The sequence below is a fragment of the Podarcis bocagei genome, assembly GCF_964188305.1.
Source record: "Podarcis bocagei genome assembly, chromosome: 4".
In the NCBI taxonomy this organism is placed as follows: Eukaryota; Metazoa; Chordata; class Lepidosauria; order Squamata; family Lacertidae; genus Podarcis; species Podarcis bocagei.
The window spans coordinates 100,378,572-100,393,888 of NC_138128.1; the positions used below are offsets into that span (position 1 = coordinate 100,378,572).

General features: G+C 41.6%; 1 protein-coding gene across 13 annotated transcripts; it reads left to right on the forward strand.

Annotated features, from left to right (window-relative positions):
- The first annotated feature begins 226 nt into the window (after window positions 1-226).
- Window positions 227-14,329, forward strand: NUP50 (nucleoporin 50). Of its 13 annotated transcripts, XM_081191773.1 has the most exons (11): window positions 227-364; window positions 1,584-1,658; window positions 2,266-2,459; window positions 3,854-3,913; window positions 4,831-4,911; window positions 7,448-7,531; window positions 8,661-8,850; window positions 10,054-10,704; window positions 12,419-12,497; window positions 13,156-13,274; window positions 13,941-14,329. In XM_081191773.1, the coding sequence occupies exons 5-11, from the start codon at window positions 4,843-4,845 to the stop codon at window positions 14,141-14,143; spliced, it is 1,395 nt and encodes a 464-aa protein (XP_081047899.1). In that variant the 5' UTR covers window positions 227-364; window positions 1,584-1,658; window positions 2,266-2,459; window positions 3,854-3,913; window positions 4,831-4,842; the 3' UTR covers window positions 14,144-14,329. The 13 variants fall into 13 exon arrangements, with proteins under 13 accessions (XP_081047899.1, XP_081047900.1, XP_081047898.1 ...); XM_081191774.1 differs by lacking the exon at window positions 3,854-3,913 and having other exon boundaries at window positions 2,266-2,475; XM_081191772.1 differs by lacking the exon at window positions 3,854-3,913 and having other exon boundaries at window positions 2,266-2,469.
- Window positions 14,330-15,317: the final 988 nt, after the last annotated feature.

The following is a 15,317-nucleotide window of genomic DNA, read 5'->3' on the forward strand; positions in this document are numbered from 1 at the left end:
ATATTTGTAGATTCTACGCATCGTCATCAGAATGTCAGCCCATATGTCCTTTACATTTTCATGTACCACGAGAAACCTGGTAAGCGAAATATATCCCTTTTCAGCACCAGAGTGAATAGCAGCAGTAGTCCTCGAAATAAGCGCGGAACTTCAGGGAGAAAGAAGAGCGGCAGCGTCCGGCGGAGCAGTGCTTCGGCCGGGCGGAGAGCCGAGGCACGCGGCTGCGGAGGAACACAGGTGGGCGGGGCAAGGGCGGGCGGGTGAGCCGGAAGCGGAAGTGGTGTGGCGGCCGCGCTTTCTGCTGCGCGCGCGCGCTCGCCCGGCTTCCCGCCTTCCTCTTTCTCTCCGCCCGCGGCGCCATCAGGTAACAGCCCCGCAGCGAGCGCTGCTAGAGGGGGCGGGGGGAGCGGGGCGGCTTCCCCGGGAAACGGCCCGGGATAGTGCAGAGGGCCCCCCCCCCGGTGCGCGCGGCGGGGCGGGCGGGCGGAAGTCCGCTCCCGAGGCAGCCGTTAGGCGCGCGCGGCTGACAGCTCCTTCCGGCTTTGCTGGGGCGGGAGGCGGAGGAGGCGCCGCGCGGGTTCCTAGACCGGCCTGCCGCTCTAGGCCGCTTGGCCGGCTCCCTCTCCAGTTTCCGGCGCTGAGGGAGCCGCGAGGCCGCCGCGAGGCCGCCGCGCGAGGAAGGTGAGGGGGACCCGAGGCCGAAGGGGGAGTTTGCATGTTATTCATTCGTGGCCCTTGCTCCCCGCAGAGAGGCAACCCTGTTGTTTCTGTGTGTGGAATTTGCATGCCGAGTCTTCGTCCTTGGATCTCAGGAGGGTTCGCAGCATGAAATGAGAACTGAAGAAGACGCAAAGCCACAACCCTCAGGCCCCGGGGAGCAGGGTCGGGGTTTTGTGCCTGGCCCCTCAGGGTGCCCAGGGGAGGGTCCTGGGGGAGCCCCGTCCCCGAGGCCTCTGGAGAGGAGGCAGGGACCGCCCCGCCCCGCCCCCCACTGATGGAGGGTTTGAACCCTGCCTCTCCCAGGCCTCAAGTCAAACACTCTGGCCACGATCCTTGTTCATATTCTTTATTACATTTCTATACCACCTTTTGTCTGAGAATCACAGGGCTGTTTACCATATAAAAAAAAACAAAGATACATAACATACTAACAAACAAAACAATGACCCAGCCATCACCACACACACAGGGTTTTAAAGGCCATAGCTTGTTTAATTAGCCAAAGGAGAGAAGAAGAATTAGTCTGGGGGAAGAGGAATGTTTTTGCCTGGCACCTGTGGCACACGGGCTCTGATTTTGGGGCTTGGATTGCCACCTCCTGTTTTTCTGGTCTTGCCTATGTTCTATCAGCAGCAGCCTAAGCACAAAAGCACAGAGAAAATTCAAGGTGGTGAAGCTTTTCTTTTTTTCTTTGGCATGGAGTTGAGTGGCAAGTAAAACATTTCTTCCTGCTGAACTCTTCTGAGTGTTATGGTCCTGTTTAAAATACAGGGGCACAGCCTGTTTTTAAATCTTGACAACAGTGAATCCTTGCAGCTTGCCATAGTCCTGCCTTGATATTTGTTTTTATTTACCACCTACAGCACATTCCTCCTGTGAAGATGTGTGTGTATACTGCATAAGAGCTGCTTGATTTGTGTGGTGCCTGGGTTTCAAAGGTATGTGTGAGTGGTTGGTCACGGGGGCCAATTTGGAACGAATGTGAACTTTTAATGCTCTTTTTAAACAAGTGGTTAAAATTAGGTAGAGTGACTGCTTTTTGTCAGTCCTAGGCAGGGCAAGAGTTTGATTTCTAAAAGAAAAGAGAGTTGTCAGTAAACACTTCAGCTGCTTAATGTCTGTAAGGCAGCTGTTAGAGACACCAGGAGCAGGGGCCAGTTAAGAAAAAAAATAATGGGACTCATAGATGGGCTCCAGCTAGCTGGCCAGTCAGCTCTCCAGCTTCAGAATTATTCCTTATTATCCTAAATGTGGTGAGGGCAGTTACTTAGTAGTGTGGGAAATATAGTTTATGCATGTTTAGAAATACTGTCGCTTTGATTTCTTCATCTGATCAGATTGGAGGCCTGATGTTGGGAAAGAGGTTCTGGGTCAGATTAAGTCTTGTGGCACTCTTCATATGCACCACAATGGTTGAAAAGCTAGAGTGTTTGGTTTGCATCTAAGAGATGTGAGCTCATGTCTGTTTTCAGACATGATTATACAGTGTTGTATTGGGCAAGTGGCTTTTTCTCAGTTTTCTGTTTATACCAACCTATCTTACAGGGCTTTTGTTGGGAAAACAGACTATGAATAACAACCCTTGCTACTATCCCAGAAGCTAGAGGATGCTCTCCTCTTTGCCGCCACTGCATTATGACATCATCAACCATATATAGGAGCTGCTGCTTGCCTTCTCTGAAACATAGCTTCATCTTCCAGCATTCTGAAAGCATTAGGAGATAGATCAGGAACTTCTGGTTTGTGGTGGTACGAGTGGGAAGCTTATAATGATTATGTACTATAAGTAAACATGAATTCATGGTGCTTGAATGTTTTGACAAGTGGGAAGCACAGGTTCACTTCTCATATCATTCCAAATTATATGCCTCTATCCTACTGAGGCAGACCAATCTTGCCCCCTACCCACCCAAGTTTCTCCATTTGGCCCCCCAGACCACTTTGGGCATACTTTCCAGCTGTACACCTGACATCATACAGGCAAAGCCCCTTTGCTCAGCTTCCAGAGCACCCAACAACCAGCTGCTTGTCAGGAACACCTGGCAAGTGGCTGTGCAAAACAGGATTAAACTTATCAGCTGATGCAAAGATCCTGCTTGGCCCAGGTATGTGAGAGAGCTCCCTGCAGAAAACCTGCTTCGTTTGGCTGTGCCTTCAAAGCAGAGATGTGATACATATGTGCCCTGAAATTTAAGAGGTTGCACCCTATGATATTTCTACGCTGAACTTAGATATGTGCAAGGTAGGTACAGTGACTGCTCACAACACCACTTGATAATGCATTCTTCGTTGATTTGCTATGCTAAGGTAGTAGCCGTTTTGCAGTCTTATCAGCACAGTCTATTTCTTTGGGGCTTAATCAGTCTCAAGAATTTACTCAAGTTACTTCCCAGTACCTGAGTAAAGTTAAATTTCCAAAGCAAGGAATAATTGTTACCAACAGTTATTACTGTTGTGAATGGTCACTGTACACACTTGCATATTGCATTTTGCATCTCATGCTCATCTTGTGCTAATGTTAACATTGGGTGATAAGCAGCTATGACTTGCTGCTTGTGCAACTGACTTATTGCACAGTTTAGATTTCCTTGTCTACCCAAAAATCTTTTACAGAGGATCAAGGGACACTCTGGAGCAGATGGTATCACAGGGGACTTTGAGGGACGGCAGGTGAAGGGGACATTCTGTTGCATCCACCTGCCTATTATTGGATGTTGCCTATTCTTTCCCCCCATGCATCTTTTTCAGTCAACTGACACACTAAATGCTTCAGCTGACTAATTCTTGATTGTTAGTCTGCTGTTAGAGAAACCAGGAAAAGGCCCACAAAAAAGTAGACAGCTATAGGCTTTTGCTGACTTAAAGCACATTTCATGAGCTACATAAAGGCCTAATTTGAATGATTGTTTGAGGCATCTCAAACAGTTGGCTGTTCAAGACCTTTATGTAGTTGAAGAAGTGGGTGTTTAATTCCACCAAATTTTATGCCATGATAAGGTGCCACAAAACTTGGGATTGTAATTAACATAGTGCTAAAGAGATAGTATTGTCAGCAGAAGTATTTCTTCTTGCCTGATGGATCTCCTCTCTCTTCCCCCTGCATGCTGCTATGGGGATTTTCCTGATCCTCCAGAGCATCTTTGGGAAGTGTACACTGTGGCAGGAGAGTGGGAAAGCCCCATTGCGCTAGCAGGTATCATTGTGCTGGCTTCTGCTAGTGCAACAGTTTAGTTGAATGCAGCCCTTTGTTTTGGTGGGGAAATTTTAATCTTCATAGCGCCTGGAATTTGGTTTCCTTAGTATCTGATAAGCAGGGAAGATAAAAGTAAATATGTTGTAGGTGTTAATAATTCAGTCCATAAAAATAATGGAAAATATTCCTGAATGATACTAAACATTATTATTCTATATGGGATGAAAGTGTTGAACTAGATCCGTGATGGCTAACCAACAAGAGTCCAAGAAGTAAATTCTAATTTGTGAAAAGTACCATGTAAGCATAAAATTGAGTACATATGCAGTAGCTACCTTCTCCCAATGACTTGCTGTGCATTTGCTTCAAATATACTGAGCCAGCGGACAAGTGGGAGTATAAATCTAATGCATTCATAGCTGGACCACTACGTGTCTCCAAGTGTGCCACAAACATCCCTTTTCCAAACCTAAAATACTATGTAAAGGAGGAAGTAGTATTTCAACAATGTGATGTTTTCATATACCATCAAAAGTAGCAAGTGACTGAAACTGTAAATTTGTTTTAATTCTATATTGAAACTCTTAATGAACTATTTCTGTGGGAAATGTTGGTGCCTGTGTAGGTTCAACAGGCAACTGGGGAACACCTTGAGATACATAAAGCAACATTCTTTTATGGATGAAATGGTTTACATTGGTCAGAATCTGATTACTCTTTTTGTGACTTATTTAATTTTAACACTAAGGCATTACATAATGAACCATTTAGTGCATTTTAGTTTTTTTAAAAATCCATCACAAGTCACTGAATTATAATTTAGTGTTTGGTAATGCAAGTTGCTTGCCACCTATTTAAAAACCACTAGATGTGAAGCATGGCTGATTACTCCTTTTGTTTTATTTGTTCTAATACAGTAGTGCTGTACAATGGCTAAGAGAGTAGCAGAAAAGGAGCTGACTGACAGGAACTGGGATCAAGAAGAAGAAACTGAAGAGGTAAGGAAGGTCAGATGCTTTTATTAGAAATAAAATTGAAATAGTTGCTAGAATCAATAGGAAGATCATGGAAAACTAAATGATTGCATTTTATTACTATGTTGGCACTGTATCGCAAGCTAAAAATAAAAAGAACAGATTATACCAGGTAAGCGGATTCCCCCTTGTAACTTTCATAGATCTATGGGCAACAATTACAGTGGTGCTTCGCAAGACGAAAAGAAAAGAATCCGTTCTGTGATTCTCTTCGTCTTGCGAAGCAAGCCCATTGACGGATTAGCGGCTTTTAGCGGCTTATCATCTTATCGGATCAGCTGATAAGCGGCTTAGCGGCTTAGAAAAAGGGGGGGAGGAAAAAAACCCCGCAGGAACTCGCAAGACATTGTCATCTTGCGAAGCAAGCCCATGGGAGATTCGTTTTGCGAAGCACCTCCAAAACAGAAAACTCTTTCGTCTAGCAAGTTTTCCGTCTTGCGAGGCATTCGTCTTGCGGGGCACCACTGTAATTGCAATCACATTCATGTAGCTAGTATAGGGGCTGGCTCATTCGCAAGGCAAGTGATCCACAGGCTGCAATGGCAGCAGCACACCTCTTGGAGGCTGGACCTGCTGCCTTCTTTGGCAGCTCCCCCACCCCCACCCTGCAGTGCTATCTCTACAGCAACATCTCAGCAGATAGGAGGCACTGCTTTTCTCCTCTCACCCCTAGGGAGGAAATGGCAGGAGCTGCCTTCTGGGGTCATCACCTCCCCCTTTACATCCTTTGATTCCAACTTCAGCTTTCAAGTAAGGTTGATTTGATTCCTCTCCTGGTTCCCAGTCTCTCTTGTTCCTGATGTAGATCTGCATTCACTCCTTCTTCCCTGGTGAGGAGGGGCACCATTTCACGGTTTGCCTCAGGTGCCAAAATGTATTGGGCAGGCCCTGGATGGTTTTGTCAGTTATATGCAACGGATGTGTTTGCCTAAGAGTTGCAGTGTCAAGATTACATTTTGTGTAGTGAAAATCAAGGCTGTTATTCTAGTCCTTTGTCAAATGAGTGCAAAAGAAAAAAGCTTAGAGGTCCTGGGGTGTTTGTGGTGCTAGGCTTTTCAGTAATGGCCCATCAGAGCATCATTAAACCTTTTCACATCTTTGCAAATGGAATGCACTTCCTGAAATTCAAAATGCCAATAACCAAAGCTGTTTCTAGTCTTCCTTAGCAGCTACTACCTACATTTCCATAAATCTGTTTTATTGGATTAGAAAACTTGCAATCATCTCAAAGGCCATAAGTGAAACCTAATTCCATTAAAATTAGTTCAGATTTTTGTCCTTTTACCTTAACTGTACATGAGTTGTGTCATATGTTGTATCAGCAACCTAATAACTTCATGAATGTATTCAATTTTGGCTTCTTGTTTCCGGTGCTCCAGGAATGGAGTTTCTCCCAACACTGTGTGAGAGAGACAGATGGAGATAATCAGATAATGATGGGAGAATTTCATTATCTGTTTTCCTCTTTGGTTGGAAGAGGGACCAAGCTCTCACCTGCAGTTTGCCTAGCAGTCTGGCACTTGCTTCCCCATGGAATGCAAGGGCAGGCAAAGGCACTGGGTGCATGGAGTACTCTGGCTGCCACAACCCCCCCCATCCCGTTCGTGGTTATCCTGTTAATTGGGCTTTAATTGGAGCAAACTACAGGACAGAGACGATGAGATAAGAAACTGAAAACAACCCAGCTACAAAGATGTAAAAGGTTTGGACTGAGAGCGGATTTCTGAGAGCAAAGGGCCTTCTCGGTAGTAGTGCCTGCCCTGTGGAACTCCCTCCCAGCAGTTGTCAAGGCAATAAACAACTATTTTATTTTTAAAAGACAACTGAAGGCGGCCCTGTTTAGGGAAGTTTTTAATGTCTGATGCTGTACTGTTTTTAATATTCGGTTGGAAGCTGCCCAGAGTGGCTGGGGAAACCCAGCCAGATGGGCAGGCTATAAATATTATTATTATTATTATACCCTAAATCAGTTAGGATCCAATTTGGCATGTTCTGACATATTTAATGTGTTGATTTTACTTAGTTTTACTTATTTCACAAGTTTTCCTAATATCCCATAGTAGTTGCAATGAAAAGTTTCATTAGGAAAAAAAGGCATTGAAGCACACAATATATTTTAAATGCTATATTCAAGCAGAAACCTGTTAAGTATATTGACATAATTTTTTATGTTATAAAAGTGGAGATTATTTGACTTGCTATTGACGCAAATTTGGGAATGTTTCTTGATAAAGCAGGGCTTACAGAGTCTAAATATTTTTGTAGCAGTCAAGTGATAAGCCCTTTATCGACAAAAGATTCACAAGTAGTTTTTGTAAAATGCTATTATTAAAGCTGAATATACAATGTCTATTTGCTTATTATAAAATGTTGAGCCTTATAGTGTTAAAAGTGAACGTGTATTTTGAAATTAGAGTTTTGTAATACAAGGGAATCAAGAAGCAATTTTCTGTGTGCAAGTGGAACCTTGTTTGTTCTAAGAATATAATATTACTTGCAGGTGGGAACGTTCTCAGTGGCCAGTGAAGAGGTTTTAAAGAACAGAGCAATTAAGAAGGCAAAGCGTAGAAATGTGGGGTTTGAGGTACATAAATGCACTAATTTTATAATAAATGTCTGATTCTTGGTCCAACCATTTGTATTGCCAAAAATGCACAGGTAATTGTTTCTTATGTGGAAAGTACTGTAAATAATGATGCACAAATTCAGCCAAGTATTGAAATGGCTGAAGGTTGTTTTGACGAAATATAACATTTCCTGTTTGAAGTGAACTGTACCTAGGAAATTCATATTGTGTGAAATGTCCCCAAAGGAGAGCAGAATGTTGAAAACAGTTGGAGGAAGACAAGAGTGATAGAATACTTCCCATATTTATTTCACCACTCTTTCTAGGAGCCAGACAGTTGCAGTTGAAGTTGCAGATGTTTGCAGTTTTCAGTTTGTCTGTTAAAAGCGATTTTATTGCTGGTGAATTCCATACTGATTGCATTCACATGACACAGCAAGCCAAACTGTGACTTACCAGGATCTCACAAATGTACAGGCTCACAGAAAGGAGCCTGCAGCCACGTTGTTCCTCCATGGTCTTTTTACTGCCACACTGAGCTAAGCCGAAGTTTGGCTTAGTTTGTCATGTGAACCAGGACTCATGATTAAGGTCTCACCTTGCATGCGAAGCCAAGCCTTTGTTTGTTAATGTGTGTGTTACTGTTGATTGCTCTCTATATTGAAGGGTGGGGGTAGCCCTTCAGCTGGCTCAGGAGTAAGTGATTACTCTGAGCGCTCAGGTTTTGTCCACATGGGTTGGGTTTTCTTTAATCAGAAGATACCATTTGTCTTGTGATAGTGAATCTAATTTCACAGTGGCTCAACATATATTGGCTGGTCCACACATACATGTACACTTCATTGGTACCCATGGGTTAAAGGCAAGTCAAATGTCTGAACTATCTTCATGGAAAAGATTCTTAATGTTCGGTGATAAGAACATTCCATACTTAGTTTCCAGTGGTGTCTGGAATGATACATTTCATCATTTGATGAATATGTGTGTGATAATCAGACAGGAACCAAATATAATCTGTCCTGTAGAATATTTACCTTGAATAAGGGAAGCAAAGATTTTGTATGGGTGGACATTAACATAATCATACTGATGGGACTTTGTGGGGATACAGCTGAAAAGTGAGATAACTGTTTTACATCTCTTTCAGGCTGAGAGTGGTGGAGCTTTTAAAGGTTTTAAAGGTTTCGTTTTGCCGTCTGGAGGTGGAGGGTTTTCTGGCTTTGGCAATGGCACCGGAACAAAGTCTTTAGGGGGGCTATCCAATGGCGGCGGCGGCATTGCAAATAGCTCATCGTTCACCAATTTAAAGACTGCTGCTGAAACAACTACTACATTTAGTAAGTTCACCAGTAAAAATTTCTCATCAGACGATACTTGTAAAAATGCTTTTAATGATATTAAGTCAGCTGAAAGGTTTGTGTAAGTATGTGTCACATCCAGCCCTCATATCAACAACCATATAGATGGAGGTGATCATCCACTTGGCATTGTGTGCTTCAAAAAGCTGTTGGGCAAAAAAAATATATCACATATCCATGCATGGTTAAATATGAGCCAAACATTCTAGCTGTTCAGTATATAAATCACTTACATAAGCTGATTATTTACCTATTGTTCATTTATCACATCTTTAAAGTTGCACTATTTCCCCCCACATTCCCCCCTCAAGAGATCTGCACATATATGAACATACCAATTACTACATATTTTTGTTTCTGTCCCCAAGGCTATTTAGGTTGTGTTAGAAAGTAGTTAAGTGTTCATAGGCATCTATATCTGGATATATTGTATATATTTTATTATACACACATATACTCATTATATTTTACCATTATTAAATTATAATATATTATTGTAATAGCACATTATAGTATGAAGCATATATATTTTTCTTGTTATATGTTGCCTAGGAGCACGTAAGGATTTATAGTGTCATTCATTTTTTCATTTCAATAAGTTATGAAGAGGGCTGGTCTGTCCTACCCTGAATACATTACTCATTTAGACCATTTGTGCAGTGTCCAAGTTCCTTATGACCCAGTCTTCCACCTTTGGTATCTCTTGACTTTTTCCATGCTTGCTCTGCTATCATAGTGCTGCAATAAATGAATGATAATTTCTTCATCTTCTTGAACAACTACTTCCTTCACATATAAAATTGATACATTTATATCAAATGACCCATTAAAAGTTCTAAGTTGGGCAAAATATTTTAATTTCACCTATTTGCTCTTGGAGCTTGAACTGACACTGGCTGGTTGGCAATGAGACCTTGGGGTCATAGTGGATACATTAACAAATATATTGACCCCAATATCATGATGGAACAGAGCTCTGGTTCCCAGTCTCACGATGGTACAGCTATCCAGATAGATAGATATAGATATATTTTAAAAATTGGCATTACCGGGAACAAATCAGTAGAACAAATTCAGTAAATAGATTGGGGGGGAATGCATTCTAGAAATGGGTTCAGGTTAGGTTTATGTATGCATACAACATTGTAAAGAAAGTTCATAAAATGTTCTCCTTTCTAATAGGTTCTGTGGTGTCCAGTGGTTCAGTGAATAATACTGTAACTGAGAAAAAGCCTGTAAGTGTGGAAGCAAATGGTGAGAGCCAGCAGCCCTTGTCCTCTGGATTCACTGAGAGCAAAGCATGCAGCCCTGATGCTTATCATAAACAGTTAGCCGCTCTCAATTGTTCGGTGCGTGACTGGATAGTAAAACATGTAAATGCCAATCCACTCTGTGACCTGTCGCCGATTTTCCGAGACTATGAGAAATATTTAGCTGAGATAGAGCAACGCGGAATGAGTAGTGACAGCGGTTCTGAAAGTGACAGTAACAAGACAGTTGGAACTCAGCCTGGGTCTGCATTTGGGAGTCCAAATCTTCAGCAGAGTTCAACGTTTTTCTTCAATAGCAACAAATCTGAGAATGCACCAGGAAAGAAAACAGAAATGGAAAAGAAAACGGAACCAAAACTAGGATCTATGTCAACTGTCTCCTTTACTTTTAGCAAGAGCGTAGACAACTCTGGTCTGAATTCTGGTGCATTACCTAGTTTCTCATTCTCTCCTGGAAGTGCAAGTTTATTTGGAAAAGATACAAGCCAAGGCAAGGTTGTTTCTTCATTTTCCAGCAAAGCACTAGATATTCAGACAGAAAGTGGTGGCAATGAAGATAAAGGTAAACATTTATTGTTTTAGAAGTTGAGAAATGGGATTCAGTCCCATGTTTCATTGAAATCTGGTGAGCTTCCTGCTGATATGCAGAATTGGACCCCCTAGAAATCTGTTTCTCATGCCAGAGGACTCTAGGAAAGGGTGTCACTGAGGATTACAAATAATAGCTGGCTGCCCAGGCCAGCTAAAACTTATGGACCCCTGCAGGAATGCCTTTTAGTATTGGGTGACTTTGAATAGAATTTGGGGCTTTACTAGCAATCTGCACTGCTTTTTTCTACTTTGAAACTCCCATAACAAATGTTTGTAGGTGAAATTATTGAAAGCCCTGCTTTGGTTCCCCTTCCATTTAAATAACCTTAACTATAGATTGGGTTAAGCAGGGGTTGGGGGATAGGAAAAGGGTAAGAGCACCTCCACTGCCCTGTCACATGATGATGATGATGATGATGGTAATTTTAATTAAAAAAATAAATAATTGATAATAATAATTGATAATAATAATTATTTATACCCTGCCCATCTGGCTGGATTTCCCCAGCCACACTGCGGCTTCCCACAAAATATAAAAAATACAATAAAAAAATCAGACATTAAAAACTTCCATAAACAGGGCTGCCTTCAGATGTCTTCTAAAAGTCAGATAGTTGGCGTGTTATTTATTACAAAGAATCTCTCTCTCTCTCTCTCTATATATATAAACCTTTTTGTTATTTACTTTATGGTAATTAGGAAAAAATAAAGTAAGCTTTTAAAGTTACAGTTCAAGTAGATAATTTTAATCAAGAGTGTTTTTTAAGAAATGTAGAAAGCTTATAAGCCATATTTTAATGTTCAAGGCTTATAAATGTAAGTGTTGAAGTAGAAGGGAAATGCAGCAGTGTTAGTGCTAATCAGCACAGCTTAAAATATATTCTATATATTCTATATATTCTATATATTCTATATTCTAAATATATTCTAATATCCAGGGGTTGGCAAGGGCCAGTTCACTCCAGCGGAGGTCCCTCCGTGGGCCAGATTGCGTGAGCACGTGTGCCCACAATTTCCGGCGTCTGCGCATGCACAGACGCGATTTCCGGCGCCACGGAAGCAAGTCCCTGCACCGGTTTAGTGCAGCACGCAGGGACTTGCTGAGCAGGTGGCTCGGTTCAGGGGCAGCTCGTGGGCCGGTTAAACGACCCCTGTGGGCCACTTGTGGCCGATGGGCCTTAGGTTGCCGACCCCTGCTAATATCTGTAACTTCTTTCTCTCTAGCACATTGTTTGGAGATTTTTTAGAAATATATTTTATACTGATGACATACTGTGATCTTGCTCACATGCAACCAGAAGCTGACCCATGGTTTGGCTTAGTGTTATGGCCGAACCTTGAGCTCATGGTTTGTTTTCCCCAAACAAGCAATGGTGAGTGGTAAGCCACAAACAGACCTTGCTTTCAGGTCACAGCTGTCTGGGGCAAGGCCAGCCATGAGCCCAGGTTTGGATGCAACGCCAAGCCACGGTTTGGCTGCTGTTTGTGGAGCAACGGAGGAAAAGTAAAGCACTTGTGAGTTGCTCCTTGTCAAGCCATAGTTTGGCTTTATGCCATGTGAACCAGGTAGCTGTATCTGATATCTAATATCCCCATGTATTTTTAAAACATCAAAAGATTTTTACGTACTGCAGTGTCTTTTCTTGTATATACGTAACACTTACCTGAAATTATTCTTCCTACAGGGGGTGATGAAGAAGATGAGGAGCCACCAAAGGCAGTAGTGAATGAAATAAAGGAAGATGATGCCTTCTACTCAAAGAAGTGAGTTGTGTTCTTTGATTCTATTACCACGATCATGCTCTTACTGTAGAGAGTTCAGTATGTTTTTCCCCCTAATTTTGTATGTGTGAGTAAAAGTCTTTAGCAGTTTATCGTGCATTACAACTACAAACTAAACGAAATTTCTTTTGCCCAAGCTATTTTGTATCTCTTTATACTACTGGAGTTCAAACTTTGATAATTCCAGGGGGTACAAGTTACAGGTTGCCTCTGTTTTGGCACAGAGTGACTCAAAGAACTGCTTAGTGTTTGTCTCACCCAAAGACCTGCAGTCTTTTTGTCAGGCGCTCATTTTAAAACACCCTAAAGTTTAAAGGCAGTTTTATGTGCAGCTGGGGGGCTGCTGTTTCTCAGAGTAAATCTGAGGCCCCCTTGAGCTCATGGTTCTTTAAATCTTGGCCATTATTTTTGGTATACTATGGAAGATTATAACAAATAGTTTTATCATGTTGCAAAGAGATCTTTTCTGGAAGGACTATTTATATAACTATTAGTCTGGCTAGTTCCAGCCTGAGTTTAAATGTATTATTTGTTTGCATGCTGGTGTTTGCCACATGCAAGCTATTTGGAGGCTTTTATTCACCTTTCACATTCATGCACGTTCTGTAAAATGAATCTTGTCTATGTTTCCTTTTTTCAGGTGCAAAGTTTTTTACAAGAAAGATAATGAATTTAAAGAAAAAGGTATAGGAACGCTACACTTAAAACATGCAGGAAATCAGAAGATTCAGCTATTAGTACGGGCAGATACCAACTTAGGTATGTTATTATTATTATTAGTTCAGTAAACTTCCAAGCCACTGCTAAGTCAAAGGCTTCTGGCTTCTTTCAAATAATTAAGATATTTATGATGGTCCTTTTTTGCTCTCATGCCTACAACTGTGTAGAATTTTACACATAAGTAAACAACAGGCACATCTAGCAGTGGCTGTGATTTGTGTCCCAAGTTGGATGTGTGCAGTTGCTAGCACATAGTTGGATGACTTCACAAATTATTTGTGCTTGGAATCTTGATGCAAACCAGCACTGACAGCCATTATTGCAAGTTTGGCTTATCAACCATGTAGTGTTTGGCCACTGGATCTCAGGAATTTGTTTTTCTTTTTTAATTGCTAAGTATTAACACAATGAGATCTTGCCCATTTTTAGGAATAGTAGCTAATGTGGTGAGGAAATGAGTTGAGGAAATAATGGAGGCTTGTAAGTCAGTAACAGAGCCCAAGCTTTTTCCAGATAAAAACATCTCTTGTAGCAAGGAGCTGTGGCTGAGACCTTGAGAGAACCACTGCCAGGTGGAACAGCCTCTGGTTGGCTAGGTGGATCAGTAACACCTGATTTTCTCATACCTCAGGTCACCATACTACTACCTAGACATTCATATTTTGTATTTATTTTGCTCTTTCCCCAACTTTCACTCTGTTGCAGGCAACATATTGCTGAACATTTTGGTGCCTCCTAAGATGCCATGCTCCAGAACAGGGAAGAACAACGTGCTCATTGTCTGTGTTCCAAATCCACCCATTGATGAGAAGAATGCTACCGTCCCTGTTCCTATATTGATAAGAGTGAAAACAAGTCAGGATGCAGATGAGTTGCACAAAATTTTACTGGAGAAGAAGGAGGTCTAAAAATCTGGGCTGTTGAAAATTACAGACGAAACTTGCCAAACTGCTGCTGCTCATTTCCCCTCTCTTGACTCTGCTAGTAACTTTTTAAACCACTTCTGACATTCTAAGGACTGTTTAGGAACTCTGAAGAGCTTTGGTGAGGGAAAGAAACTAAGATGGCCAATAAAAGCTTTTAACTTGACACAAGAGTCAATTCTTCCTCCCTTCTAATTTGAATATCTAATGCATGAACCATATTTGAAGAAAACTTGCATATCAAAAAATAAACATTTTTATTATACAGAATAAAACTGATTTATACTCAAATGGTGTAAAATACTACACCGGAAATTGTGTAGGAAGAATTTTGTGTGGGTGGAAAGAAATTTGACAGACTTCTTTATCTTGCATCCAAGTTTGAATTGAAATCCTCTCCTAAATGTGAAATCACAGTTCAGATTATGTTGAAGGAACAAATGTTTTAAACTGAACAGTATAGTTTTTGTGTTTTAGTAACAGCTGTTAAAAATCAGTACCCTGATTTTTAAGGCCAAAGTTGCAGGTTGTTATTTTCTCATTCCCTAGAGAAACAACTGAGGGAAAAGGTAGCATGGCTATATTTTTTTCAATCTAATCCTGTCTCTTGGATTTTATCAAACCTGGGGCATCTTGTGTTGAGGTATTTGGTGGACCTTCTTCCATTGTACTCTTGCCAAAACCTTATCTTCAGGCTTGAAAATTCTGTACAGTCCCCTTTAATGTCAAGGGGCTTGTGCAAGAGAGCTGTGAATTGTGCCCACACTATTTTGGGTGTGCGCCAGTGTGCATTTAGCGGGATCAGCAGTCAGACCGTGAATACCCTGCTATTTAAATAGTTGTCTTACTAATGTAGCAGTCACTAGTAAAGCCACACATAACCAGTCCACAAATATTGGTTATCATAGGTTCCGAAACATCTGAATCTTTAAAGTTCTAGTCGTACCTTAAAACTGGAAGGGAGCTGGGATGCTGTGGAAGCAGGACCCGTATTGATTATGAATTGGTGCCTTTTTTGCATCAAGTTTTAATATCTTGGGGTACAGTCCAGCAAGGAGTAATCTGACCCAATCCCCATTAAAATAAATCGGAGTTACCATTTATGTTAGTGAGGTTTGGGCTAATGAGCTTCACACTGGATTGTTCTCTTTAGCATTCA

Excerpts from the sequence above, each read along its gene's own strand:
- NUP50 (XM_081191774.1), top strand. The coding sequence starts at position 4,843 with ATGGCTAAGAGAGTAGCAGAAAAGGAGCTGACTGACAGGAACTGGGAT. Across the intron at positions 4,912-7,447 it reads AAGAAGAAGAAACTGAAGAG|GTGGGAACGTTCTCAGTGGC; the intron begins GTAAGGAAGGTC and ends TATTACTTGCAG. Across the intron at positions 7,532-8,660 it reads GTAGAAATGTGGGGTTTGAG|GCTGAGAGTGGTGGAGCTTT; the intron begins GTACATAAATGC and ends CATCTCTTTCAG.